This window comes from Rhea pennata, chromosome 1, assembly GCF_028389875.1.
Source record: "Rhea pennata isolate bPtePen1 chromosome 1, bPtePen1.pri, whole genome shotgun sequence".
Taxonomy (NCBI): domain Eukaryota; kingdom Metazoa; phylum Chordata; class Aves; order Rheiformes; family Rheidae; genus Rhea; species Rhea pennata.
In genome coordinates this window covers 43,611,499-43,638,603 of record NC_084663.1, presented here as the reverse complement: position 1 = coordinate 43,638,603, position 27,105 = coordinate 43,611,499, and the positions used below count along the sequence as shown (strand labels likewise).

The window sequence follows — 27,105 nt, the reverse complement described above, 5'->3', positions numbered from 1 at the left end:
TTTGGCACAAGATTTTTATTATTTTGTCTTTAATTCTTAATTTTGTTAAAACATTTAAGTAGAAGCTAATTTATGGCATAGCTCTGGGTCAGTTCAGCCGCTGGTTACGCTAGCCACAGATTTGTGTGTTTGGTCTAAACAATCAATTTCTTTTTAAGTAGGGAAAATATAGAAAATTATCTTGAGAAAAACATGGAAGCATAAGAGCTAGAGAACGTAACTTTTTAGTAAAAATCAAGTTGGCCTGATGTGCCTTGTTCATCAAATCATTGTGTAAAGTAAGTTAGTATAATGGTGATAGGTACATTTGGGCTTTATTAACCAGTGTTTTGTAGACAAATCTGAGTCCAGTTTATCAAATTCTGTAGAATTAATCTTCCCTCCTAAGTCCTGCTGTAGAATGTAGGAAAGCCTGCCTTTCAAAATCACGGTGGAGAAAGGGTTTGAAATCATGATTACTGTATGTTGCTCAGTTATGTAGCTTGGTTTTAGTCATGTTCTTTGGAAGAAGTCTTTTATGCATGTAGTATACATTTTCAGATGGTCTTCACTGGACTTCTTTCAGTGCCATGCAAAATGAATAGTTGAAGGCTTCATCCGCATGTCCCTTCACTTCTCACGAAGATTGTGCTGGCATGTACAAAGTGTGTGCTGCTTTGAGCATCTGTGTGAAGTACATGAAGTACATGCATATTTTTTGTGTTCTCCTTAGAAGATGAGCAGGGTTGTCAGGTAAGTGGGTTGATACTTTTTTTTTTTTTTTTTTTTTTTTTTTCCTTCAGGAAAGTAGAGGTAAAAATAATCTGTTGCAAACATTTTTCCTCTACAACTTCTATCTCATGAACCCATGTTTCAGTTGCAGTAAATCCACCAAAGTTATGGCTCTTAGTGTTAACTGAATGCTTAGATATTCCATGATGGAAGGCTGGGGGGAGGGGGAGGAAAAAAAAAAAAGAAAGAGAGCCAGTGAATATGTAGCTACAGGAAAAGGATGTATTATAAATGAATGCATTGCTATGAAAAATACCAGAAGATAATTCATGCAGGGGAGAAATCTTTCCGAGTGTGTCAATTGTAGTAAACATGTCAATCTAATTTCAGTGAACCATGGATCACGAATCTGTAGGAACCTGGTGTTCCTAGGATCCACTGCATTCAGGACTCCCTGTACAGTCTTTGTGATAGAGTGATATCTGAGCTGTGAATAGACTCTTTCTATATATGTAGCCAGTTGAACATAGAGTAAGAGTTTAAAACCAGAAACTGGCTTTTACAAGCTCTTTCTTTGCGTATTTTCCTCTTAATAAATGCTTCTGATTACTTGCTTAGTTGGATTTTTTTTTGTCAGATTGTTTGCTCCTCTGTTTTTTTTTAATTTATTATTATTATTAGGATACATTCCTTGCACAGGGCTTTGAATTTCAAAAGATTTTGCTTGAATTGTCTTATGAGAGAATTATTAAGCTAGGCCGTTGCCCAAATGTAAGAAAAATAAAAGCTAAACTGACCCTGAGATTTCCAGTTTTGGGGATGGGGGGAACAAAAACATTGACTCCATGAGTGCATCGAAATGTTGGTTGAAAGCAGCCTTTGGAAGTCTCAGAGCAGGACTTCCACCCACTGATCAGGTCAGCCATGACTTGTGCTAGCTGAGGCTTGAAAAACTCCGACGGCGGATTCCACAGCCTGACTCAGTGCTGTACAACCCTTCCAATGAAATATTGTTCCTAACATGTAGTTGACGTAATTGTGGCCATTGCCCTTTGGTATATATGCTGCTTCTGAGGGGACCCTGACTTCATCATCTTTGTAACTAACCTTCAAGTTGTCCTAGGCTGCTATTAAATTGCTCATTTACCACCTCTTTCTTCAGCAGACTAAACAAGCCCACCTTCCTCAACTTCTTGTAGGTCATGTGCTCTGGTCCAGGGGCCCTCTCTAGTTTCTGCTCCACTCATTCACTTTATTGTCTCAAAAATTTCAGAAATAACTCTGATTTTATACTGTAATCATATTTTGGTATGAATGAGGAGTATAAGGCAGAAATTTTGTTGGTTCTTCTTGCCAGTGTTGTCAGTAAGCAGAAGCATACTTGACAGAGGATTTTTTTTAAAAAAGGAGAAAGAAATAAGAACACATTGAAATACAGATGAGATTATTTATCAGAAATATAATTAAAGTTTTCATTTTTCTCAGATCCATTCCTCTCCAGATCTGTCTTGGATCTATGGAGCTTAACTGATTTGACTTGTCTTTAAGAGTCAACATTGCAATCAAGATAGATCCAGAAAGGATATGTCAAATGCAGTAATTCTAAGTAGGAAATAATTTTTAGTTGTTCCTCATTCTTTAGACTGAAGAATTTTAATTGCTAACAGAACCCAAAGTATATCTAGTACCAAAAATAGTCAGTGTTTATTTGGATAGATATGTATTCACATATTTTTAGTATTTTAAGGAGATCTGCTATTGCTTGCAGCATCTGTCCAGGAGTTTCATAGTCCTAGCAGATTATGGCATGCCCATGCAGACATGTTTTTCTCTAGTTGTAGATAGATACTTGAGGATTAACTCTGAATGTGAATATAGCATTAAATGTTTATTCTAACCAGTAGAAAAATACTGTTACTTTTCAGATTTATCCCAGCGTATTAATGAATCTGATAGTATTGTCTCTGTTTAAAAAAAAAAAAAAAAAAAAACTTCTGCACATGCTATATTAATAAAAATGATACAGAATGACTTGGTCAAGATCTTGATCTCTGGATGGCTGTGAAACCCAAAACAATTTTTGCATAGTCCACAAAGCCATTCTATCATACTAGTATTTGGCAATGTTATATTTCTGTTTATCATTAAAGTGCATGCTAGAGACTAACAACTGGCTATTAAGAATCCTAAAAGTTTTTTTTGAACAGATTGAGGTGTTTCTCAAGGAGCATACTTCAAGTTGACTCTAAGTTAATGTTTTAATTACTGCTCTTTGAAATAAATGTCACATCATCATGTAATCTAAAATTTGTGGAAAAGATAGACTTGATAACTACTAATAATGTTGGAGTAGTCATAAAATTCATGTGATACGGTCTCATTCTCAAAGAAAGCTGAATAAAATTTTCTCATCCCCTCAGAACCTCCTTTTCTTTCTTTGACTTGTGCATAAGAAGAGTTCTTCAGTTTTTAATTATTTTGCTATTAAACTAAAGGTCATGTGAGAATCTGCATGAACCAGCTATTTTCCAAGAATCCGTCTCCTGAAAGACGGACCGTTCTAACATACTGCTTCTGCAGCTATAATGTGATGCATGTCAGGGTAAATTAGTGCACAGTTTATTCATTATCCTGCTACATCACAGAAGCTGAATTTTGAATACCCATTACTCTTTATTCTATTAATGCACTTCATTAGTAGTTTTGGACCACAAGTAGAGTTCTAGGTCAATGGCCTTTTTCCGTGAGTGTTAATGGAGCTGTTTTAAAGTCTACTGGAATGTTAAGAATGAAGCTTTATTTCCTTTTTTTGGGGACTTCTTATTTTTGCCAGTTGTATGATAACTTCAAGCTTCTGCATTGCTTTAAGCAGTAAATCAGTATCACTAATTTATTTACTATGAATAATTAGATTTTACAACACAAAGAAATGACATTTAGGCCTTAGCCTTTCAGGAAACTAATTATCATGTATATGAAGATTCCCTCAGTAGTACTACAGGATGGGCAAGTGAATGCTGAGAAGATTTAATGAGGCTTTTCTAAGTTTCTCTATGATGTTAACGCCTGTTTTTACTCTGATGCCCTACTGAGGGGAAAGATCAGATTGGAATGAAAAACAGAGAAATTAAGGAAAGTCTGTCTCAAAATCTAGAAAAAAAGGTTTCCAATAACTGTTTGAAAGCAAGATGTTCAGCCCTTAATATGAAATTATCTTTTCAGATAACAGCTTAAAACTGGCAGCTTCAACTCTAAATATTCAAGAAGTTTATAGAGTTAGATTCAGTAGCTTTGAGAAGTGCAAACTTGTTTAAATTGTTTTAGAAACATGATATTGTAATAAATATTATTCTATTTTGCATGTTGATGGTTGCCTTTTTCAAGGAAAAAGATCAGGAGGAATGAGAATGTTTTCTCTGTGTGTGTGTGTGTGTGTGTGTGTGCGCGCGCGCATGTGTGTGACTGTATCCAAGTTACTATCCGTAACCCAGGTTTTGTTCTGCAGCAGACTAATTTAAATCCTCCTAGGAATGCGCAATCTCCTTGCCAAAGGGTTTCACAGAGTAGTTGAAAGCTGCACTTCAAAATAGGCATTCTTTACAAATACTTCAATTAAAATTTGGTCTTTAAGAGTAGTCCATAATGATGCATGCACTTTGTAGCAAATAGATGTAGCAAATGTTTAATCTGCACTGTTAGCTCACTGAAAGTTCAGCACAGTTAACTTTGCTGAGGAGAAGCACAAGATCTTTGTTAGGAATTTCCACCAGTGCAGCTCTGCAGGGGGTGGTGTTTGAAGAAAACCACAAATTATATCATTATAGGAGTATGATAAACAAAACAAGCTTCTGGGTTGCTTTTTTTAAGTCATTATAATTCTTGTCTTTTTTTCTTTTTTTGAGTATAAATAATAAATGTAGCAAAGCCCGTATAGTCAGATGAACAGCCAAATTTTGTGATATTTGGCTCAACCCACAGATGTTTCAGTCAGTGCCTTCCAGATCTTTCTTCTGAAAGTGCAGAGCCAGCATCTCTTACTAAAAACTGTGGATGCTGCAGATTGGGTTGGACTTGTGGCATTTCCCATAGAAGCTCTGTATGCTTACTGAGTGATCACCAGAGACTGCCTTAAACTTGGGGTTATGGTCAGCCATCATCTGTGATGGTGTTATAGTGACTCTTAATTGTTATTGCTTATCTCTGAGTTAAAGTGTTGTTACTGATAGTGGGTGTGCTGTTAGCCCATTACAATGGAAAATAAGAGATTTATTTAAAACCATCCTTTTAGGTCCTTTTAGGAGAATTAGTCTTTTCAATGCAGAGATCTGGTATTGTGCACAAGGCCAAGTGTTTCACTTGGAGGACCCTGCCTCATTTAAATGTGCTAATTCTTTCTCAGACAGTTATTTAGTTGTAGCCCAAGTCTGTGTTGTGTTGTTCTTTTGCTTAAATCAGTATTATTATAGTATATTGTCAAGTGCTTGCCATGAACAGTACGTGTTCAAGAAATATTTCCATTTCCTGCTTGGAGGAAACAGGAGTATGTATTCATGTTGAAAGAGGATGAAGTAGTATTTTCCAGGGAGTCACTACATCTCGAGTAAGGATAAACATTTGGAAATGAGCATGTCCAGATAACTTGCTTGCAAAGAAGTTGACCAGAGCAGGCTCTGGTCTGTTAATATTAATTTCTAAGAAATCTTAGAATACTGGAGAAGTATTCAGAGAATTTGAGTATAAAGTCATGATAATAGTTTAAAAACAAAATCCAAGAGCATAAATCTAGGTCAATAGAGGCTAGTGTTTAAGTAACTTAATGAGAGTTGTATTTTATATGATTCTATTCTGACTGAAGAGCAAGCAGTGTAATTTAGAAGTTCTTTCTTCCCAGTTTTTTTCTTTTTTTCTTTACCTGGATTTTTTCAGATCTCAATCACAGAAATCTGTTGTAGTCTACTTGTGAATAACTTGTGTGAATAGGAGGGCAGAGTTTATAGGAAAGGTGATAATTTTCATTAAATAAGCAGGGGAAATGGATATGGATCTCAGTTTCTTCTGTAGGTGTGGCAGAACAGTAGCAAACCAAGTTAGAATTGAGTTAGAAACAGTTGGATATGGTCAGGAGCATCCATGTCTCCTCACGACAAGCTGGAGTGCTGCAGACTGGCAGCTGCTGGATGGGGTGATGGCAGAGTCACCCTGCTTCTATGCTGCTTCTCCCAGTCTGCTGTGCAATTCTCATTGGTTTTAGGGGGATGTATGCACGAAGACTGCTGGGTAGAAGTGCCTTGATTAGGAGTACTTTGTTTCTATCTCATTGCAAGACTAGCCTCACAAGTACTAATATATATATATATATATATATATATATATATATATATACATACATATATATATATATATTACATGGATGGGGCTGTAATCATGTTAATAGAAAGGAGTTCTACCTAATGCTGTCAAAAGTGGTACTTAAAGCAGTTAAAAAAAAAAAAAGCCTAAACCCCCTAGTACATAAGGCAAAGTATAATTGTGCTATTACAATCTTTGTTGTCTTGATTTCATTGGATTTTTTCCTCCTAAAATTACCTGCATGTATTAGTGGTGGGAATTACTAATGTGGGAAATGCTGTGTATACAAGGTGGGCATGTTTTAATGACGTGTTTGAGTATCTGCCTGGTCAAAGAGAGGGAGTAATTTGATACAAATTTCTCAAGGAGATAGGCTGCATTTAGTGGTTTATGCCTTTGTCCTGTCTCTTGCTGTGCCTACACACCTATTTTGTAATAGGCAGACTGGCAGGTCTGCAAGTAACCTTTTTCGTTTTCTGATATGCTCATTTTCAGCAGGCTCAGATCCTGTACGGTTAAACACTTGTGCCAGCACAAAAAAAAAAAAAAAAAAAAAAAAAGGCAGCGCAGGTGCCAGAATGAGCAGAAGGTGAGGCTTGAATCTATGTGTATTTACGAATTCATGCTGTTTGTGGTGGAAAAGCCAGGTTAAGAAGTGCATCTTTTTAACTTGTTCGTTTCCTCTTCTGTCGCAATTTCCTTTTTTTTTCAGTTGTAATGGCCCAGCTGTTTGTGGGGCCAAGCTGTAAGAAGATCTATGTTAATCTAGTGTCCATGACTTCTGACTGGTTCTGTTACCTTAATTATCATAAAATGAGGTTATACCTTTATGTGGCATAGTGGTAAAACTTAAAATAGTTAGGTGAGCTGTCCTCATGTTGCTACTTCCAGTAATAGCAACCGTGCAGATTACATAGGAAAAATGTCCTGTAGCCTATGCAACATGTAGGTTAAACAAGCTGCGGTGACCACGTGTCAAAGCTGTGAACTCTGAATCGAGACAGTTTTTTCCCCTTTAAAAACAGGTACTGTATGCTATTATCAAGGACAGCATTTAAATACAAAACACTAGTTTGAATAATATTCTACATTAGTATGTGTTCCAGCTGGACCTGGGCATACAAAAGACTGCTTGCTTTTGGTAGGGTTAGCTCTCTGTTAATAAATGAAGCTGACATGGCTTGCTGGCGTCAGGGAAAGCAGTGTAGAAACCCATGGGTCGAAGTGGGAATGAGAAAGAGCTGGTCTATGGTGGTGCTGATGCGGGCTAATTTAAACTGGTGTGGAGCCTCAGCCCTAGTCTGTCATGTTGTTAAAACTGTTGAGAATCTTGGGGGAGGGAGAGCAGTCTTGTTTCCTTGGCTGGATAAAGCACTTACAAGGGGGCATGTAAAAATAAAAAATAGGAAAAAAAAATCCAAGTAATGAAGTTATTTAAGTGTCCAAATAAAGTTTGGCTTTTGGGTGAAGGTTCAGTTCTCATTTTGTCTGGAGGTGCTTTTCCTTCTTTAAATTGGCTCGTGCTCTTATACAATTGATCACAGATATGCGGAGAGGCTTCTTATTTTTATGTTATTTTTATAGTTTTTGAGAGACTTTTGGACTCCTTGCTCTTCCAAATCTACAGACAAAAGTCAAGGGGGAGCATGGGGGGGAAAGAAGGATTTTAAATCGTTTGTGAACAGAAAGTAACCTTTTGTGTCCTAAAGCCTTCTACTAATTTTTGTGTCTTTGAGTGCAGGTGCTAAAAGGTTAATAGCCAGCCTATCACTTCTATTGTATCAAGAGATTTTGTTCTAACCTAAAGCGATGTTAATTTCCATTTAAGGAAGAATGTCTGCAGGAGCCAGTGGTATTTACTAACTGCGCCTGTGAAAACATTCCTTTTCACCCTCAGATGCTCACTCAGCCTTCTGTTTTCCAAGTGGCATTATTACAGGCTTTAGCTTGTAGTCTGAGAAATTAAAAGCACATTTTAATAACATGAATAGAAGAATCCTCAGTCTGACTCTGGTACTTCTTCACTTGCTTTCCCCTGGCTTGGATTTGAGTACAAGTGTAGCAATGGCCAGGGGGATGTTTTCTTTCTTTTTTTTTTCTTTCTATCTAAAACATGAGATCCCCTACTGCAGCTTTATTTTATCATAAGTTTTCTGCCATAAAGATCCTTAAAACAGGCTTTTTACTGATATAAAATACCACCTGTCTGTGTTATGTTGCTGCATGAGATGAATTCAGCTCTGAATTCCATCTCTGGTGTTGTCACTATTATATTATTATATTATATTATATTATATTATATTATATTATATTATATTATATTATATTATATTAGAATGCTAATTCTCCTCCCCCTCTGCAGTCAGGGTGAATGACTTTAGAGTTTTGACACATAAATGGTTTAGGGCTTTTCCATGGTAACTGTGAGTGCTCTTACCCCGTGGTACCTACAGAATATGTAAAATGATTTACCTTTTTTTCACTGGGGGGAAGGTAGAACTTGAATTACCGCAGATAGGTCTACAGAAAACAGTGCATGTGAACAGTTACCATGGAGAAGATGATGCACGGTGATTTGTGTGTCAGTCTTAACCTCATGCGCTCTTCACGCTCAACAAAAAAAATGAGGGGGGAGGAGAGAAAGGCGTCATGGTCTTTTTAGTCTGTGCTTCAGCTGCTGAGCCCCTCACCAGTAAAGTACTGAGTACGTACAATTATGGTTCACAGAATAGGTTCATTTCAGTACATAGTAAATATTTATGTTTTGTTGAGCATCTTCAATTGATAGATCTCTGAGTACCTCAGAGAAGAGGATTTTAACCTTTATTCTTATTTTACTGTTGGGGAATACATATATGATTGGTGTTTTGAAGCAAAATAACAAATGCCTTGTAAACCTAAATCCTAACGATGTACTTAAGGTGTCTGGCCTGAAAAGGTAGACCTGTTGACATGCACACAAGTCATCAGTTGCTGATGACCTGGCAAAGACTTATTGCTGTGTTGCATACAAGTAACATACCACTGTACATCTGAAAAATAAAAACTGTATCAGTCACTCAACTAATTGGAAAAAAAGAGAAACTGAATGTGAAATTGTTTTTTTGCACAAACTTCTTTGCACTTGAAAATATAAGCTTTTATTTATTTATCTAACATCTTTGCTTTATTTAGAATCTTATTCTGGTTTGATTTGCTGTAGAAATACCATAGCGCTCTAATGTAATGAGCTACGGTATTGTAAGGTTCCAGCGAGTGCAGTTTTGAATTTTGACATGACTCATTACTCTCCCATACTACGTCTCTTCATACCTAGATTGACTTATTTGTGTGTCTTTGCATGTTCTCTGGTCTGAGGTCCCAACAGGCAAAAGCTGCTGCTGTACTAAATTGCTTGAACCTACTTGTACTGTTTTGTGAGCCTAAAGTGCACACATTGAGTGCTCTTGAGTGGTGGAGTCTGGTCTATCTGCATGGTCCCACTCCAAAGTCCTGGATTTTCTTATCTTCTGTGAGGAGGGGTATGTCCAGCTCTATCCCTGATAACTGAAATGTAAAGATTTTGCATGAATGCTGTAGGGGAAACTACTCTGACAGTGGCAGAAAGATCAGGCAAAAGTATAATGTGAAGTTTCGCTTCTCGGAGCAATAGAAACAAATTGTTCTTTACTGCTTGCTTATTCTTGCTGCTCTTAGTCTCACTTCGGTTGCATAGCTCCAAGCATTAGCTATTTTTTTCTATTATTTTTTCCACTGCTCTTTCTGTTCTCCCACACTTTCTCTGCCTTACCCTATCCCTAAATCAATATTGCAGTTCCCTCAGTTCCTCACAGCCTTTGAATGGGAAAAGTCAAAGGCCTGCTGAACTAGTACCACGTTGACTAGGCAGGTGGAAGGCTAACTGAACTAACTTTTTTGTTTATCTATTGAACTGCTTGGCAGCTTATCAGCATCTTTTATGATTACCAAACGGCTAATTTTCAAAAAATGCGTGCAACTGTCGTATCTTTGAGATACTAAGCTATTATCAATTTTAATGCTATTTGCAAGACCCTTCCCTCTGGCATAGGTGACTTCAAAAAACATATAGGGACAAAGGAAATGTGGTTTCTGAGCACTGTTTCCTTAAGAAGTTGGGATACAAATACCAGTGACAGAAGACCTTTGTTCTGTTAGGACATGGGATTGCACTATGAGAACCTGGGTTGAATTTCCATCAGGAGCTTTGCGTTTCTACTGATACGAGCATTGACACGAGCCTTCATACAGAGAAGCTGGCTGCAGCCCCCAAGGAAGAGGTCTCCCTTCCAAATTGCAGAGCTCAAGAGTAATCTCAGAACTGTAAGTTGGGAACCAGCTTGACAATATCATTAGCATTAACTGGTAGGTATAAAATACTTTTCCAAGGAATAGTTACAGTATTGACTGTAGCAGAAACTTTTAAATGGTTGTAGTCTTATTTGGGTAATGCTATCTTAGCAGATATGTGCAATATGATGTGCTCTGTCTACCTGCTTAATCAGTATTTTCCAGTGGCTTTCCTCAGTATTTTCTTTCTCTTCTTGATGTCAGTGCTAGGAGCTTTGAAAGTATTTATTTATTGCCTTTAAAGTCCGTTGTCCAGCTATGAGCCTAGCCTCTTTAATGGGCTTTTTCAGTACTTCCTCTCCCTTTCTGCTTCACAGCTAAGTGTGGAATCCTTATATATCTCCATATAAAATAGCAATCTGTAGTATGACTCAAAAGGAAACAATGGGGAGAGCAGAAAAACTAGCTGGTATTTTTATCAGTATTTCTAAGGATTCAAGAGATCTCACTCCTAAATTAGAAATGTGGTACAACTCTCAAAAAAGCATTATGCAAAAGCTTACTTTTTCCCTTGGGTTTGATTGTGGCTCTAGATCTTTTGTCATGACTTGTCAATATTCACTTCATTGTCAGCAGCCTGTTTAGCTTTGATTAGTATAGCCAATCCCACATCCACTGTGTGTAAACATTGAATGAGATTCAGTTGGACAGAAAAAGAAAAGTGAGTATTATTAGCCCAGTGAGCCAGAGAGAAGAAGCCTATGAAAGCACTGTGCTTCATTTTTAAAAAGCATTTTTAAATGCAACTTATTATTCAGGCAGTTTAAATTGCCACAAACTGCATGCTTAAGAGAGTCTGTAGGATATCTGGAAATAAGGTACAGCAAATAACCTGTTTGATCTCCTTTCAAACCATTCCTCAAATGCTGGTCTCATCTTTCTTATTTCTTTTTAGAAGTACTGTATTTAAGTAAGGGAAGAAAACATGAATATGAATATTCTATATTACCGTGTCATACTAAAGGAAAACTTCTATTTTGAAAACAGTATACTAATCTTCTCCAAGATTTGTTTCTCTCATTGCTCTTCTAGCTTTAGAGAGAAGGGTGCTTCATGTCCTTGGTCTTTATTTACATTAAGATGCATATTTCTGTGTTTTGGACCATTATTTCAATTTGCCTAGTTTTGGCAGAAGTGCGCAGCAATGGAAGTCAGCAAGATGGTGTTTACTGACACTGGAACTCAGTCTGACTAGTCTTTGAGTGGTTTTTGTTTACCCATTGCTCCAGTGGATAAACTGCTCCAGTTTCAGACAGCTTATGTTATCATTAATACCAGGGAAGCTGAACAGGAGCAAGCTTTAGAGGAGAAATACTGTAGGTGGCACCGAGTCTGTAGAAGTTTATGATGCTAATTTAAGATTTTCTTTTTAAGTATATCCAGGAAATTTTTTTCTCTCAATTCTTGCAGTCTTTAACTGTTTGCAGAGTGCAATGCTTCTTCACATATATGTCATGACGCAAATTGTGAAATGTTCCTTCCATGAATGGTACAAACATCCTTAACGTTTCTCTTCCTTTTGGCCTTAACAAATACCTGGTTTCTTCTGCTCAGCCACATATTTGACATCATCATGTTAGGTAGGATGCATCATTTGAGGATGTTGTTCAGGAGGCTAAGGAGATGGTTTTGGTGATTGACTCTACTTCAGAACAAAATTACGATTTTTTTTTTTGTTTGTTAGTTCTGGTTTGTGTGTTCTGGGAAACATTCCCATAACTCTTAGATTTGTTTGTTCAATGCTAATGGTTTTTCCTAGGTACAGAATACAGTCTGCGCTAATTTTGTATCAGTTATAAATAAAAACTAGCAACAGAAAACAGAAAATGTGATGGTAAATGTATTGTCAGAGCAAGGATTTTTAGAACATGGAAGTAAGAAGAGCAATGGCCTTTCAAAAAGGAGGTGGATATTTAATTTTGCTCTGCCATCATTTCGAGCTCTGCTATATTTGAAGTTTTAACCCTGAAGTTCTGGAGGTGTTGCGGAGTGGAACCATCTCCTTATCATGCATTTCAGAAAGGGAAGGATTTGGCTGCTTTTCTCCTAGCCTCTTTGTTTTCTGTTAGCGTGTATGTATCTGTGTATGTATGTGAGTGCAGAGCATTGATGCTTTTTCTTTTGATAAGTGAAGGATCTACATTTTCAAGTAACAGTTTCTTTGTGTAATGGGCATTAGCAGTTTGATTTTCATGTACGAAGATCTCGAGTCAGTTCTGTTGTTTGGTGCTTCCATTCATAGATGGTGATCAATTTTAAAAGACCCAACAGGTTAACTTTGTGTTTATATCATTAAATAGTTTGGCATTTGATAGCTTGCAAATCTGTATCTTTGTCTTCATGTGAAAATATGAATTCAAAATTCATACTCTGTTATGTTCTTCTCTTTTCTAGAAAGATTCAAATAATGCTAGATAGCTTGTTTTTTTTCCAGTTTCTCTGGCATTTTTCCCAGTGACTTAATAATATTAATATCAAGTACTAAGTAGTTAAATTGTGTGTTTCCACCAGTCATTCATGACAAGCCTTGCAATAAAGGATTTTTTGGTGATTAGTTGAAGTTAAACATCTGACTTGAGAACTCATTCGTGTGGTATGCTTGAAGACAGTGATGGCCAAACAGTGTACTTTGCTGAATAACAAACTTCAAATATAGCTGCTTTTTGTTTTTATAACGCAGGGATAATTGACATTTTGGTGTTGATATAATTGATGTTTTATTTAAAGCTTTAAAGAATTCCAAATACTTTGGGTTTTTTTGGTCTAAGACAGAGAAATCATTTCCCCCCCCCCAGAAACATTTCTAAGCATATTTTTAAATGCACTCTGTTGGAAAAAAAATGCAAATTTCATTTACTCTACACTATAAGTATACAAAGCGCGCACTTCTAAGTTCTTATCTCGGGTGAGAAAAGGATAGCGTTCAAGTGAACTGTATACTTATAACCCCAAATATGAGTTCTGACCTGCATCTCACTCTCCTGTAAGTGATAAACGTTTGTCTTTCTGGTTTGCTTTGCTGGCAGCGCAGGCAGGACGAGAGCATCCTACAGCAGCCGTCAGCTGTGTCCTGGCCCACCCGCTGCTCACTGACCCACTGCTGCTTTCGGTCCCTTTTGATCATAGGTACCAAAGAGTCCCATCTTTCATCTTTTTCTGGGTTTAAAAATCTGCGCTTGTGATCACGCTAATTGTTGATGTTGGAAAGCTCAGTCTGGATATGTAGACTTTTAAAAGTGCAAATTGATTGTTCAGATAAGCTGTTCGAGTTTTGTATCCTTTTTTGGACTCTCTGAATGTGAGAGTTAAGGCTGTGTACTTGCAATAAAATAAAATCTTCCACTAGGTAATCCGTATCCATAAAATGGTTTCTAGGTTTTAGTTAGCTTCTGTGGCTAACACTATCCCTTTTCACCTCCTTAAGGATGTTTCTCAACTTGTAGAGGAGAGCACTTGGGCAAGCTGCACCATATGAAAGGCTTGTGTAGTGAAAAATAAGTGATTTTTCCACTTACACTGTTGTTCTAAGAACTACTTTATATAACTGCAAACCTGTTAAACCTGAATATTTGGGGCACTGTTCGGACATTATAATAGAAGCATGATTGAGAAAAATACTGTTTCTGAAGGGGAAAGGTATCATAGGTTTGGGATTTTTACTTGTTCTGTGTGATACGTATGTTTTGAGGAGGGTGATTAGGGAGAGGTTAAGTACTGTATCTGTTCAAAGTCCCTTCCAAACATGTAGGAAAACCATGTTTAACAGATACCAGAGGCATGTATGATAAAGACAGAAGCCATTTGGTTCTCAGTGCTGCACTAACAATAGTGATTATAGAGAAATGGTGTATAGAATAGTCTTCCCATATTTGTAGATAACTTTTTTTGAGCTTTTCTGAATGATTAGGTGTGGGATGAATGATGTTGATTCCCAAAATGCATTTCATTGTAGTTAATTGCTTGCTGAATTTCTTTCAGAATAAAAAGAAATTCTTATACCTTGTACCTTGTCTGTCTGTCTGTCTCTCCCCCCCCCCTTTTTTTTTAACTGTGGAAGTTTCTTGCATATGTTTAAATTTTGTAGAAACTTCAGCACTTTTCCATCATCTTGAATGTGTCAAGCTTTGATAGTGTTTTAAATATTTACTACATACAGAAATGTCCTTGCTCTAAAATTGATTTTTTAAATTGTTCTAAGCAGTTTGGGAGCAAGGGGAAGAAATTGAGGTTTATTTCTTCTAAATTGTCAGCATGTTTAAGAAGATAAAGAAATATCAGAATGATTAGTGGTGCTTATGTTGTGAAGATTCCTATTTATTGCTCAGATGTGATGTTGAACACAAACTGATCGTGTTTGACTGGAAGTACAAATCTGCTTGCACATCCTGCTCTACTCGTTTAAATACGCTGTTACTGCAAGTGCTCGTTATTCTCCAAAAGCTGAAGGCTGCTGTCCCCAGACTTCTGCAAAACGAAAGTTCAAATGGGCTTGCATCTGTTGCAGGCCAAATCAGCTGGGCTAATTAAAATTGTTGAAACTGGCAGGACTGATTTTTTTTTTTTCCAAGATATGAATTGGGAAGCTCTTAGGTATCTACTCTGCCCCCAGAACTGCGAGGCAGAAACAAGTGGACAGAGGGAAGAGGGTAGTGACATTTTGAACGGGCAGAATTTTCTTGTGGAGCAAGTAGCTGTGTCGTGGCATTTAGAAACTAATCTTTTGCATTTAGCCATACTGCTTGCTTTTATGGAAAAGACATCATCCTTCCCCTCCCCTTCCTTTTCTTTTTTTTTTTTTTCTTAGCAATGCACAAATATTTATAGGAAGCGACCCAGTGAATCATTTAAAATGTTCTTTATGCAGTATCTCCGTAAGCTGCAGGCTAGTGGTGCGTTGGAACGTAGGGATATCTTTGTGGCTGTTTCCTTCATCGTCCTGATTCTTTTGAAAGCATCTTAATCTGTTTGTATTTTCCATACTAGAGGTTTACAGAAAAATGTTTATACTGTAGCTTCAAACATTTGCTGAAATGCTAGAAAACCTAAAGAATTTCTGTGGATTCCTTATATTAAGATCAGATGTGAGAATGTCTCATTGAATATCTGCTCTGCAACAACTCAGCTGATTTTAATGGCAAATAAGGGTCTGAAGTGGTATGTGCCTAGCAGCAAAATAAAAAAGCAGGGGGAAGGGAATGGACAGGGAGAATTATATAATATGTCAGAATTACACCTCAGTGGTTACAAGTCCATTTCTGTGATGCTGAAGAAGGAGAATATAGTTATTGTATTTGTGTGTGTGTATATATATATATATATATTTTTTTTTTTTTAACGACATGAAACTAGTTGAGGAAGCAGAGGAATGTATTTGAGAGAACGAAAGCAAAGGCAAGAGTTCATCCGACTGAAATGTTGTACGAGTTGAGGCAGTTTCAGTTGTGAGGTAGTTTGAACAAAACATTTTTTAAAGTATATACCTTCTACATTTTAAATTTTCAAACAATATATTAAATCTGCCAATTGAAACTTGTCTCTTCCTTGATTTTTTTTATTGCTCTACAAGCCAGTCCTATAATTTAAATAGTTTTAAGATTACTAATTAACTGAAATTGTCAGAGAGCTATCTAACAGGCTATTGAATGTAAAGAGTTGTTTTGCATACTAGAAGCAATATTTCATTATGAGTCAAAGAAATGTGGAGTTCTATATTAAGGTTAATGATTCTTAAAACTCTTAGGATAACTAATAGTAAGTTGTAAAATCTTAAAATGCCATAATTATTGCAAAGTTAACTTGTTCTCAGCTAGCATTTCATGGAGGTGGTATACATTTGTGCCTGTATGTATGTATGTATGTATCTATGTATGTGTGCCTCTGGAAAGGGAACATGTTCGCTTGGGAAACCCCAGAAGATTTTGACAGGTACAAAATAATTTGCTTTATGGCAGGAAGGCATTGGCAATATTTCATATCAGCTGCAAATAGTGAGGCACAGCCCATCTACCCGTACCCCTGGTACATCATCTGTAGCAAGGAATAAAAAACCTGCTCCAGTGGTGTAAATGGGAAGGGGAGCAAGCCCCCATAACCTTCAAAATAGAGGTTGCATCCTCCAAGTTAGTTTACTTGAACTGTCTAGCCCTGTTCCTTGCTTGGGAAGAAAGCCTGTGACTAATAACTCTTCTGGGTTTTTAATACTTTTGGATGGCATTGCTTGTTCAATCCTCTCTGGCTTCTTCAGAGTAAGAGAGTGAGAACACGTATCCCTGAACAAATCTCTACCTGAAAATACTTTGTGCAAAGTTTTATAGCTGGACATTTCAGATAATGACATTTCATACCTGTCCAAAACTGCTAAGTACGTAAGTAGTAGACGATCTTTCATCAAAAAACAGGAAATTATTCTTCCTCACAGACCTAGTAGTATTCAGAGAAAAAGTATTTCTGTGAAATGTTTATGGTCTGTAGAAAATGTATGAAAGTGCTTATCTGAAGAAAAGAATTTGCAAATTAAGAAGCACTATTTCTACTTATAAAAAAAAACCATACCTACAGTGTTGAACTTTGAGCTTTATACTTGCCTTTAAAGATGCTTAAAAATAGACAGTTAAACAGTGATTGCATTAAAAAGTTAATTAAAAATAGACTGGTGAAATTGCGCTAGGATTCTGCTATGGGTGGTGCAGTAGAGAATCTAGAGAATCTAAATGGCCTTTATTCAGGTAATTTAAGTTCACTGTCATAAACATAAACCTTTCCTATTTGCCAGCTTTCCAGCGCTTCTGTCACCATCGTATTTGCTCTGGAGCAGCCATTTGTTAGTTTTTTATATGGTAGTGTAATTTTTAGTCAGTAAATAACCCTGTTTTTCATTTTCCAAAATAGTATATTCGAGTGCTCTCATTATATGCTTGTGACAATTTCTTTGTCCTCTGGATGAGAAGATGCTCAAGATTGTCAGTATCAAAGCCCCAGAGTATTGATTTTTTTTTTTCCAAAAAACAGTATGTTAGAAACTTATATTGAAATCCGTTGGCATTCATCTTCATTCTGCTCTAGCGCTGTAGAACAGGGTAACTTACCGTCTGTACTTCTCAAGCTGTTGTGCATTTGTCTGACAATTTTTTTTTCTTGTCTTAGTCTAACTCGGGGTTAGCTCCCCACGTATTTTGTAACTAGGCTTCGCACATACTGTTTTAAAGCAGAGCGTTAGCAAGCAGCTTGTAATGTTATGGGCAAATTTTTTTGAATCTTTGTGTCTGCTTCAAGTTGGTCTTCAAAATACAAGACTGTAGTTTTTCTTTCTGTAGTGTAAATTATACTAATAAAACAAGATACATAGCTGACTTACTGTAAAGGTAGCTGAGCCCTCACTGATCTACGCTGACCTCTGCCTGGCTTTGAACTAGCATAGGTGCAGTGTTGTTCAATTTATTTATTTATTTTCCTCTGTCTCTCTGTGTCACTGCTTTAGAAATGTAATTCTTTTGAATCATATTTCAGTAGATCTGATACAAAACATTTATGATGAAAAGCCAGAAAGTTCTATATTAGTTTAAATTATTAGTAATTAATGAGACTGTTCAACTAATTTAAAATGACTAATTTTAAATAGTAAATTTTCAAAGACAAAACCCCCAAATAATGAAAGTAAAGTTAAGGTGGATAATTCAAACAGATACTTGCATCTTAGCAGATGCCACTGAGTCAGAAAAGAAGGTCAGCTATTGAATTAAGAGTACAGTTAACTTTTTTCCTTTCCATGCTTTCTTGAATTCTATTACATAGAGCTTAAAATATCGGTTATGACAACAGGGATTGCCCTGGGATCTTAGAATCATTAAAAGGGAAGGGACCTTGGGCTCTTGTTCAGAGCAGGCTTAGTACTGAACTTGGGCCATGTTGCTCAGGGCTTTGTCTACGGCTTTGTCAAGTTGGATCTTGATTTGATTATTTCTTTTTTGTGATTAAGAAAAAGCAAGTAGGTGTCAGACTTTATTCTTGTACTTGAGGATATCAGTAACCATCAGAAAACAATTAAACTTTTCTGAATTATAAAATTAATCTTTGGAAATATTAATTCACTGATAAATGAATTTTATGAAGTATGTGAAGCATGCAAAGTAAAATACAAATGCAGTTTTGTAATGGAATATTTTTTGTTTTAGAGCCTAGATGAATATGAAGATGATGAAGCAGGACAGAAGGAGCGGAAGAGGGAGGATGCTATTACCCAGCAGAATACAATACAAAATGAGAGTTCCAGTGCAGATGCAGCTGGCTCATACTTACTACAGGTGAGATCTTGCTTTTCTGGATATACATTACTATTTATTTATTTATTTATTTAATATGTTAAAAAAAAAAAAAAACTCTTGCTGCTGCCTTCTTTGTAATTCTTAACAGTAGGTTATATACTATATGGAAGCAAACATGGAAAATGGGAGTTGTCACATCACTAAAATAAATGGAGTCTGAGGCTCCATAACACATTATTGAACTAGTATCTCAACACATCTCAACATTATTGAGACCTGGTTCTGACACCAGAAGTGTCTGTTTCTGTAGAGTTTTTGAAGATAAAGGTATTAATGTTCACAAAACACTAGTTTGATAAGAAGAGAGACCTGGAGATTGAAATGAAAAAATATCCTTGGATTCAGAGGATGCAGTTGGAGGTAAACTTTTAATAGCTTTTTCAAATCAAGATCCCTAGAATTAGGAAAAGTCAGCTAGTGACTTCCTGCAGACATGATTACTAGTGCTTTAGCAGCATCTTACATAAATTTTGTAGGTAGGAGTAATAATGTTAAATACAGTCTTCCAAATAGTATTCTGCTTCTTTAATTATGTCATCCTTCATTCTCTTCCGCACTGTCACTTGTCTCATCCATTGTGCATCTTTCAGCTTCTGCAACTAATAAAGACCTTAGAAACAAATGTCTTTTCTTGCATAATCCTGACCTGTCTCCTCCGGCATGCTACCTGTAGTAAATGTTCCATTTCTTTCCTTTCTTGCCCTCTTTCTCCTTAGCTGGTCTTGTTTCTTACTCTATTCTGTTACCTACAAGCATGTACAAACACAGCTGTACTTATCCTGCATCACAGTTGCATCTGGTCCCACATCTTGTCCGTGACAGAGATGCCTAGGGAGAAAAGTATAAGAACAGGGCAAGCACATAGTGATATTTCTATACCATCAGTGGCATGTCCTGAACCAGAGTGGGCATTACTGAATTTAACAAGTTTGAATGCACTTTATGGAAATTTGGCCACTCTCTTATGTACTTGTGTAAGCATTTAACATTCAGAATAGCCTATGGCAAAAAATTCTAAAGCTTCATTTTTGAGTTGGACCTGTCATTTGCCACCTATTTCCATCTGATTTCACCAAGGTCTTCCACAGAAAGAGACAGAGAACGACTGCTTCCTTTTTATGTGGTTGGGAGTGCCATAGGGAAGAGAGATATATAGCATAATTCCTCTCAGCTGGCTTTTCTCTAGGCTGAATAATTCTATTTTATTTAGTTGTTTCTTTCACAGAAGGCATTCAATTACATTCCATACTTTTTTTCCAGTTCCATTATGTTTTATTTGAGATGAAGAAAGAGAACTGAAGAATATGCTCAAGATTCAGATTCAGCATGTAGCTATAGAGCAGTACAATGGTGTTTTCTATTCTGTTCTCTGTTTTTTTTCATGACAATTTCTGATACTCTGTTTACCTGTTTGTCCCCTGCTGAGAACTATATTGGCATTTTTGGTCTATTACAACTTCAGCATCATGGGGTTATACCTGAGTGATAATAGGCAGCTCATAGGCTGATGCATATGAAATTAGAAGAATTTTTACCTTTCTGTCTCACTTTCTGTTTATGTACACTGTATTTCATCTCCCATTTCAGCTCCCAGCCTCTCCCAATAGAGAAGTCCTGCATATCTTCATAGCCGACTCTCATCTTTTCTGGTCTGAATAGTATTTGTGGACGTTAGGCTCCTCCCCATTGTTTACCTACCCTTTTCCACATCTCTGTGAATATTAAAACAAACAAACAAACATGTTCCAGGAAGATTTCCTGTGGAGCTCTTTTGAGTGAGCACCCTCATTCACTGCAAAAACTGACTGTTAAGTCATACCAGTTATTTCCTGGCTTTTTATCAGTCATTTATCCATGGGAAGACTCTCTTCTTATCCTAATGCAACTTAATTTCTTTAAGAAGCTTTGGGGAATGTATTTTAGAAGTTCAATAGACTGTCTGCTAGATTTTTCATCTGCATGTTATTTTCATTTAAAGAGCTGTAATTAGACTTGTGAAGTATGATTTTATTTTACAAATGTCCTGATGACTCTTTCCCACAATATAGAATGTATTCATTAATTCTTCTCTTTAGACTTACTAGCATCACTTCACTCAGTGTACATATCAAACTTACTCATCTGTAGTTCTCTAGTTTACTCTAGAAACTTTTTAAACATAGTGATGTTAGCCAATGGAAAATCCTCTGGTGCTAGGGCAATTTTAAGTGAGAGACTATAAACAGCCTGACTATATACAGTAGTTTAACTATTACACTCTTCGACAGCTTCAGTAGCTCCATCAGAGCTCAAAGAGTAAATGCTTTATAATTCTACCAACTTGCTACTGTTCATTTGTTGGTTTGTTCTTTAAGTTCTTATAACCAACACTTCTGTTTGAAACAAATCCTTTGATGAGTCTTCCATAAAGAAGTGCTCTGATGTGGGAGCAAATCTTCCCAAGTTTTTCCATGGTAAACACCAATGAAAATATTTGTGCAGAGACCATAGCAGAGAAATTGTCCTTTGAATGTGCCTCTTAAAGACGACAGTCAGCAACACTAGGCAGATTTGCAACGCCGAATTTTCTATTTGTAGCATTGAACTTTGTTTTTTATTGATATATGTTGTTTCACATTTCCTGAAATAAATTCAGATGATGTGTTTTATTAGACTAAAGCTTGACCCTAGTATGGAGTTTCTGTGGAGTTGTCAGTCCAAGACATTACAGGAAAAAACTTGTCATCTCATGACACTGGCATGCAGGCAGGGTAGCATTGCTGCCTATTGGTTTGCCATTACACCTCCCTGTAGCAGCAACACAGTACTATTTGTTCTCTGCAAAAACAAACACAAATAAAAATAATGAGCTGGATGATCAGCTTGTGATGTTTGGATAATCATTCTGTTTAGTGTAGAAATTACTCAGTGTCTTGAAAAGAGTCTTCCTCATTGGTTGGACGTGAGGCTAGGATGAAATTCTTGCCTACAGAATCGTCATTCACCTAGTGCTATAACTGTAAAATTCCTCTAGAGCACATTGGGTTCATCTTAGCTAGCTTTTGTAATGAACAGGTTAGATGACTGGTCAAGTCATCTAAGCTTACTTTACTAGTGTGACCATTTAGTTATGACTTGTATGTTTAGTCCTAACTCATACAAGAACTTACGAAGATCGAAGGAAAAACATTTCTGATCTTTTAAGCTTTGATTTTGAGTAAGTTTAACATTTCATTGAAACACTGCAGACATATTCTAAAATGAATGCAGTCCAAAGGTATTTCCAAAGAAATACTATGTTGCAATTCTAATTGTTAAAATACTATTCCATACTTTACATGTGATCCAACATGTTGAAAATTTCTGAAGCAGTTGTGTACACCGTTACAAAGCTGCAAATGTTTAATAGAGGCACCTTATAAGCTACACTGAAAGCAGTAAATAAAATTAAATGAGTGAATAAAAGTCTCTAGTGACTTTCTAGCTGTGTGAAAAACTGTTAGGAATGCAGGGAACTGAAATATTACATGCATCTCCATTAGGAAACAGGGCTGAAGATCTGCTTCACACAAGCTTCCTCAGAGTTTTGTATTTGAATCTTATGCAAAGAATATGCTGACAGAGAAGCTTCTCAATTTGAATTGCAGTTTATACCTGGCTAGTTTGTGTTTATTGGCTTTTTATTTTGCACTGCAGCATGAAGTCATACAACATCATTTTGCATGTGCTGTTATTACCCTAAGAGCGTAATAATGATACTCTCAGCTATCTGACCACGGCTTTTCAGAAACATTTTGCATCTAGCTTTCATGTAGTTCTGGCAAAGCAAAGATCTGTGTGCATGCATTCAAGAGCAATAATTGATCTTTATAAGTATATTTTCATGATGTTACTTGCTGTAAATTTCTACCTGTTGTGAAAATTCAGTTGTGCTGCAAGGTACGCCCAAATTTGTCAAGAGACATTTTTTCCCCCAAAAATACTGTTAAGACTAAGCCTAGTATTATTTTACATTTTAAAAAGCGTGATTATAATATTAGTATTCTTTTTTTAAAAAAAAGAGAGAAAAGATTATAATATAAAAATATACACATTAGGAGAATCTGTGTTTAAATATCTGAAGTTGTATATAATTCTGCAAGATCAGATTGTATGTCTCTGACAGCTAAATTACTGCATGTTATTGATCTTAGATTTTCTATGCCTCACATTCCTGTAGGTTTTCTCTTTCTAAACTTCCTATATGTAGAGTGGGGGAAAATTAACCTGACCCATCTCACAGAGATGGTACGATAACAGCCATTAGATTACAAAGCACTTAGGCAGTAATAGTAAATACAATAGAAGAGCTCACAAGGAAATTAATTTTTATTGTATATCTCAACATATTTACATAAATGTGGATTAAAAATTTAAAATTCATTGATGCTTAAATATTAAAGGATCACTTTAATGTAATTTCATCTAAAGTAGGTCTTTTTATGTAGTGTTTTTAAAGTAAATTATAGCAGTTGCATAGAATTTGAAGCAGTGCACAGTTCACAGAGTGATTCTGGTGCTTGAGGTGCTTAACTGAAATGCTTGGCATGACTTGGGACACCCCAATTATTCCTGTGATCTGTATGAAGAAAATCTGGACACAGGAATCTAATCTTACCATGGTCATATATGACCAGTCCCTCACATCAGTAATCTGTGTTAATATGAACAGGTATTCAGAGCAAGCCAGTATGCTAGTTGCAGTAGACACAGCATGGTGGCCACTTCTTGAAAAACAAGCAGAAGCAAAACATTGAGCAGTGCTCACTGAGTACCATCCTGTCTTTGTATTGTACGTAAGCACTCTTGTGGAAAATACCTCATGATGTCATGAAATCAAGATGCATATAGTTCTAGGAATTTGAATGAAAGTTGCCAAGGTTATCAAAATTCTTTCTAAATCGGTTGACTTTGCAGATTTAGTATTCTTCTAAAGCTTTTTGTCTATAATTTTGGAGGCCGGAAGAAAAGCATTGAAACTCTTAAAGTAGCTGATAATACTAACTGCTCTAAGTTCAGGAGTAGTGGGTCTTGGCCAGTATAATTAGAGTTTTTAAAGACAATGATTTGTTTTGCAAAAATAAAATTGCTAGGTTTTAGTTAATTTTTTTGTAATAGACCCATAGTTTTAAAGCAGCGGAGTCCAGATCTCTCAGCAGGAATGCCATGTAATCGATACTGTAGTGGGAGCGTAAGGTGGCTGCCAAAATTTTCTGTGTGTATGTGTTGTGCTGCAGACCTGTGCTTGTCCAGTAAGTCTGAGGTTCCCAAAAGATCTGCACAGGCTCAGCAAGTCTGATTCAACTGTATTGCACATGCACTAACTGATACTGCAAATTTTTGAAAAATCCTTACAAGTGAAATCACAGCCCCCGTTTTCCCCTGAAAAACAAGGAAGCTGAGAACTGGCAGTTACTTCTTTGAGGCCTGAGGGGAACAGGTGACTTGAACAGGCTATAAGCCCAAGAAATTTTTTTGGCAGGCCACATGTAGCCCTGACGCTGTAGGTTGGACATCTCTGCCTTAAGTTATCTGACTTCTGCTTTTGTAGAGAAATATTAATACGTAGTCATCAACATTTGTCTTTATGACAATTAATCAAAGAGATAAATTGTTCCGTTTGCGGAGGGTCTGATTTGTGTTCAGTGTCTAATACTTGTCAGCATAACTTTGATTACCGTTGACAGACAAACCTTGCATTTCTTCAGAAAGAAATACTAAATGATGATCATTTTCTAGTATCTGTGTTCAGTGACATGTACTGCAGTGGCTAAGGAGTTTAAACTTAAAGTTTTGTTTCAGGAGTGCATTTCAGTCCCAATAAAGAAGCATTTAGATTTAACCCACAGTCTTTTATAATTGAATACTAGTTTTCCAGTGCCTGTGCACTAAGTATTCATCTCAAAAAGTTCATGAAAACTAAACCTGAGTCAAGCCTGAATCTGTGACAGCAAAGCAGTGCAGAGACTTCTTACTTCTATTTTAGATTCTCTCTCATGCGTGGGAATTTCAGGAGTTTCAGCATGGTCTGTTCTTTCAAGTACTTTTTAATTCTTGTAAGGACCAAATGAGAAACAATGTGTGTATATTATGATTTCTTAGTTGTAGTTTCTCTAAGTTTGATTGTAAGCCTTCCATTAAGATTTTTTTTATTGTTATTATCATCTGCAGATGTTACTGCTAGCTGCTCAGCCTGTATGAGCCCATTTCTTTATTTCCTAGCTGAATGCATGAAGATATGCTCCAGACTTGTATAAGGGAGTGCATTAGCTAGTGCTATACCAGTTTGGAGCTTTTACATGGCCAGAAGGAATAGCAAGTAGTTTCTCAAATTCCCAACTAATGTTTGGAGCAGCAGGGGCCTTGTGAAGGAATTCATTTTCATTCCCTTATGCTTTTCTTTTTGGACTGGCATCACTTTTAACTCTGGTAAATTGGATACTGGTTTGAAAAGATTCTTTTATCTGCAAAAGAGTAAATAAGGAAATTTTGTCCAGCTGTCAAAAATTATGTGGAATCAGGTATCTCCTCCCAGTCTTCTCTTAAAGTTCTTGAGTAGAAAAGGTGATTATATGTAGCGATACACTGTAGCTGAGGTTTCTGTGGAAGAAGAGTCCTTGGGTAAATGCAGGTTTATTTAAAAGAAAAAGGAAGGACTTCCTTTCGTGCCGTATCTGCTTGTACAAATAAATGACACAGCTTGACTCTTACCAAAAGCTTCTGTAAGATATAGTAACAGTATTGATTCCTGCACTTCTCTGCTGTCTTGTTCTAGAGAGAGAACTTTTGTTAATCCTGTTCTCATGCCAAGAGCAAGTCTGAAGCAAAGTTAATGATGTTCTAAGTACCGGCCAGGGAGAGGAGATGCTCCTGAGTTTGGGGAGGTGGTGGTCCTATGAGTCTTCTCAGAAGCATTCAGGATGCCAGTCAGTTTTCTGTCAGTTTGTAATTATTTGAGAAGAGATCTACCTAAGGGAGTTGAGCAAAGTTTGTTTGCTGGAATCTATGAATAACTCTTTACTTGTGTAATTTGTGACATAGTTCTGTAAGAAACTACATGGACCAGAAGGATTCCTGCCGAATGTCTCGTGTAAGGTGGTGGGGGAGACTATCATAGTGGTGGCTACTGATACCTGCTTGTATGTTTAGATGCTGCATGTTCCACTTACAAAATGGATTAAGGATAGGGAAAGAATCTGCTTCCCTGTATGATTATAGTCTGATGTAATAAATGTGACAGCTTAGAAAGTAGGAGGAAACCAGAATTTAATAGTGTTTGACTGCATTTATACTGCTGAAAAGAACAGGACCTAGGAGTGAGCTCAAACACTGCACTGCTGATTGTGCCTATGGCTTAATTATTAGCAAGCTTTTCTGGCATGATTTTGGTTCATACTGCCTGGTGTTCTCCTATGTCACACCCAGGGACTGTTCATAGGATAACATGCCATGAATGAGTCCTCACAGGAGTATGGACATCAAAACACCAGATTTGGTTGCTTGTATCATGCTCCTAGGTCTTCACTGCCACCTTTACATTCTCAAAACCAACTGCATGCCCCTATTTTATACTCAGGGCCATCCCTCGTGTTATTTCTGAAGCTTTTAGCTCAAAAAAAGAAGTTGTTATTTTGTAGGGGCACCCCATTGGGGCATGGAGGAGCCCCAGAATCAAGCACTTTAGAGTATAGGCATGGCGAGTCTCTGTCACCTGGCCTGGACATCTTTGAGCCCTGCTTTCCAGTCCCTTGGGCTCTGAGAGGGGCATGACTGTGTTGGTGGGGCCAGTGCATGGGCGAACTGCATGGGGGGATGCCTGGGCCACTGCAGGAACCAGGTGAGGCTGGGGTTGAGCTAGAGCTAAAAGGTACCATTGGGTCCTCGCAGATTCAGTAAGAGGCATGGATGTTCGTCATTGCTCCCAATTGCTAGAAGAGTGAAGCCAGCACCTGGCCAGGCTCTACCTGCAGGCAGTTTGGATATGCAGTTCTTAATTCAAGCTGTGCTGTGGCAGGTAAAGTGAGCTGCAGTGTTTTTACTTGTCACGTTGTTCATTGACAGTCCAGAACCACACACACACGTGATGGGAAATTACATACTGTTAGAAGCTTTCCTTTATGAAAAAAAGATGAATAGCTTTACTCCTGGAAGGGCAGCATAGTCAAGAAGTAGAAGAGACTGCTTGGAATCTGAGCTGTATGGACTCCATGTGGGCCCCAGTGAAAGGGAACAGAAAATGCAAAGGAAGCGTCTAAGGAACTGGCAATTTGTGGTGCTGTCCTAAATGATTCTTACATAACTCTGTGTCTGAAAAAATGACTTCTTTTGAGATCTTCTC

At 37.0% G+C, this 27,105-nt stretch overlaps 1 protein-coding gene across 1 annotated transcript in view; it reads left to right on the top strand.

Annotated features, from left to right (window-relative positions):
* Positions 1-27,105, top strand: part of PAWR (pro-apoptotic WT1 regulator) — a 77,834-nt gene that overhangs the window by 20,846 nt on the left and 29,883 nt on the right. The window contains exon 2 of the mRNA XM_062584775.1: positions 18,600-18,728. Coding sequence (XP_062440759.1) covers positions 18,600-18,728 — 129 coding nt within the window. The remainder of the gene's footprint in view (positions 1-18,599; positions 18,729-27,105) is intronic.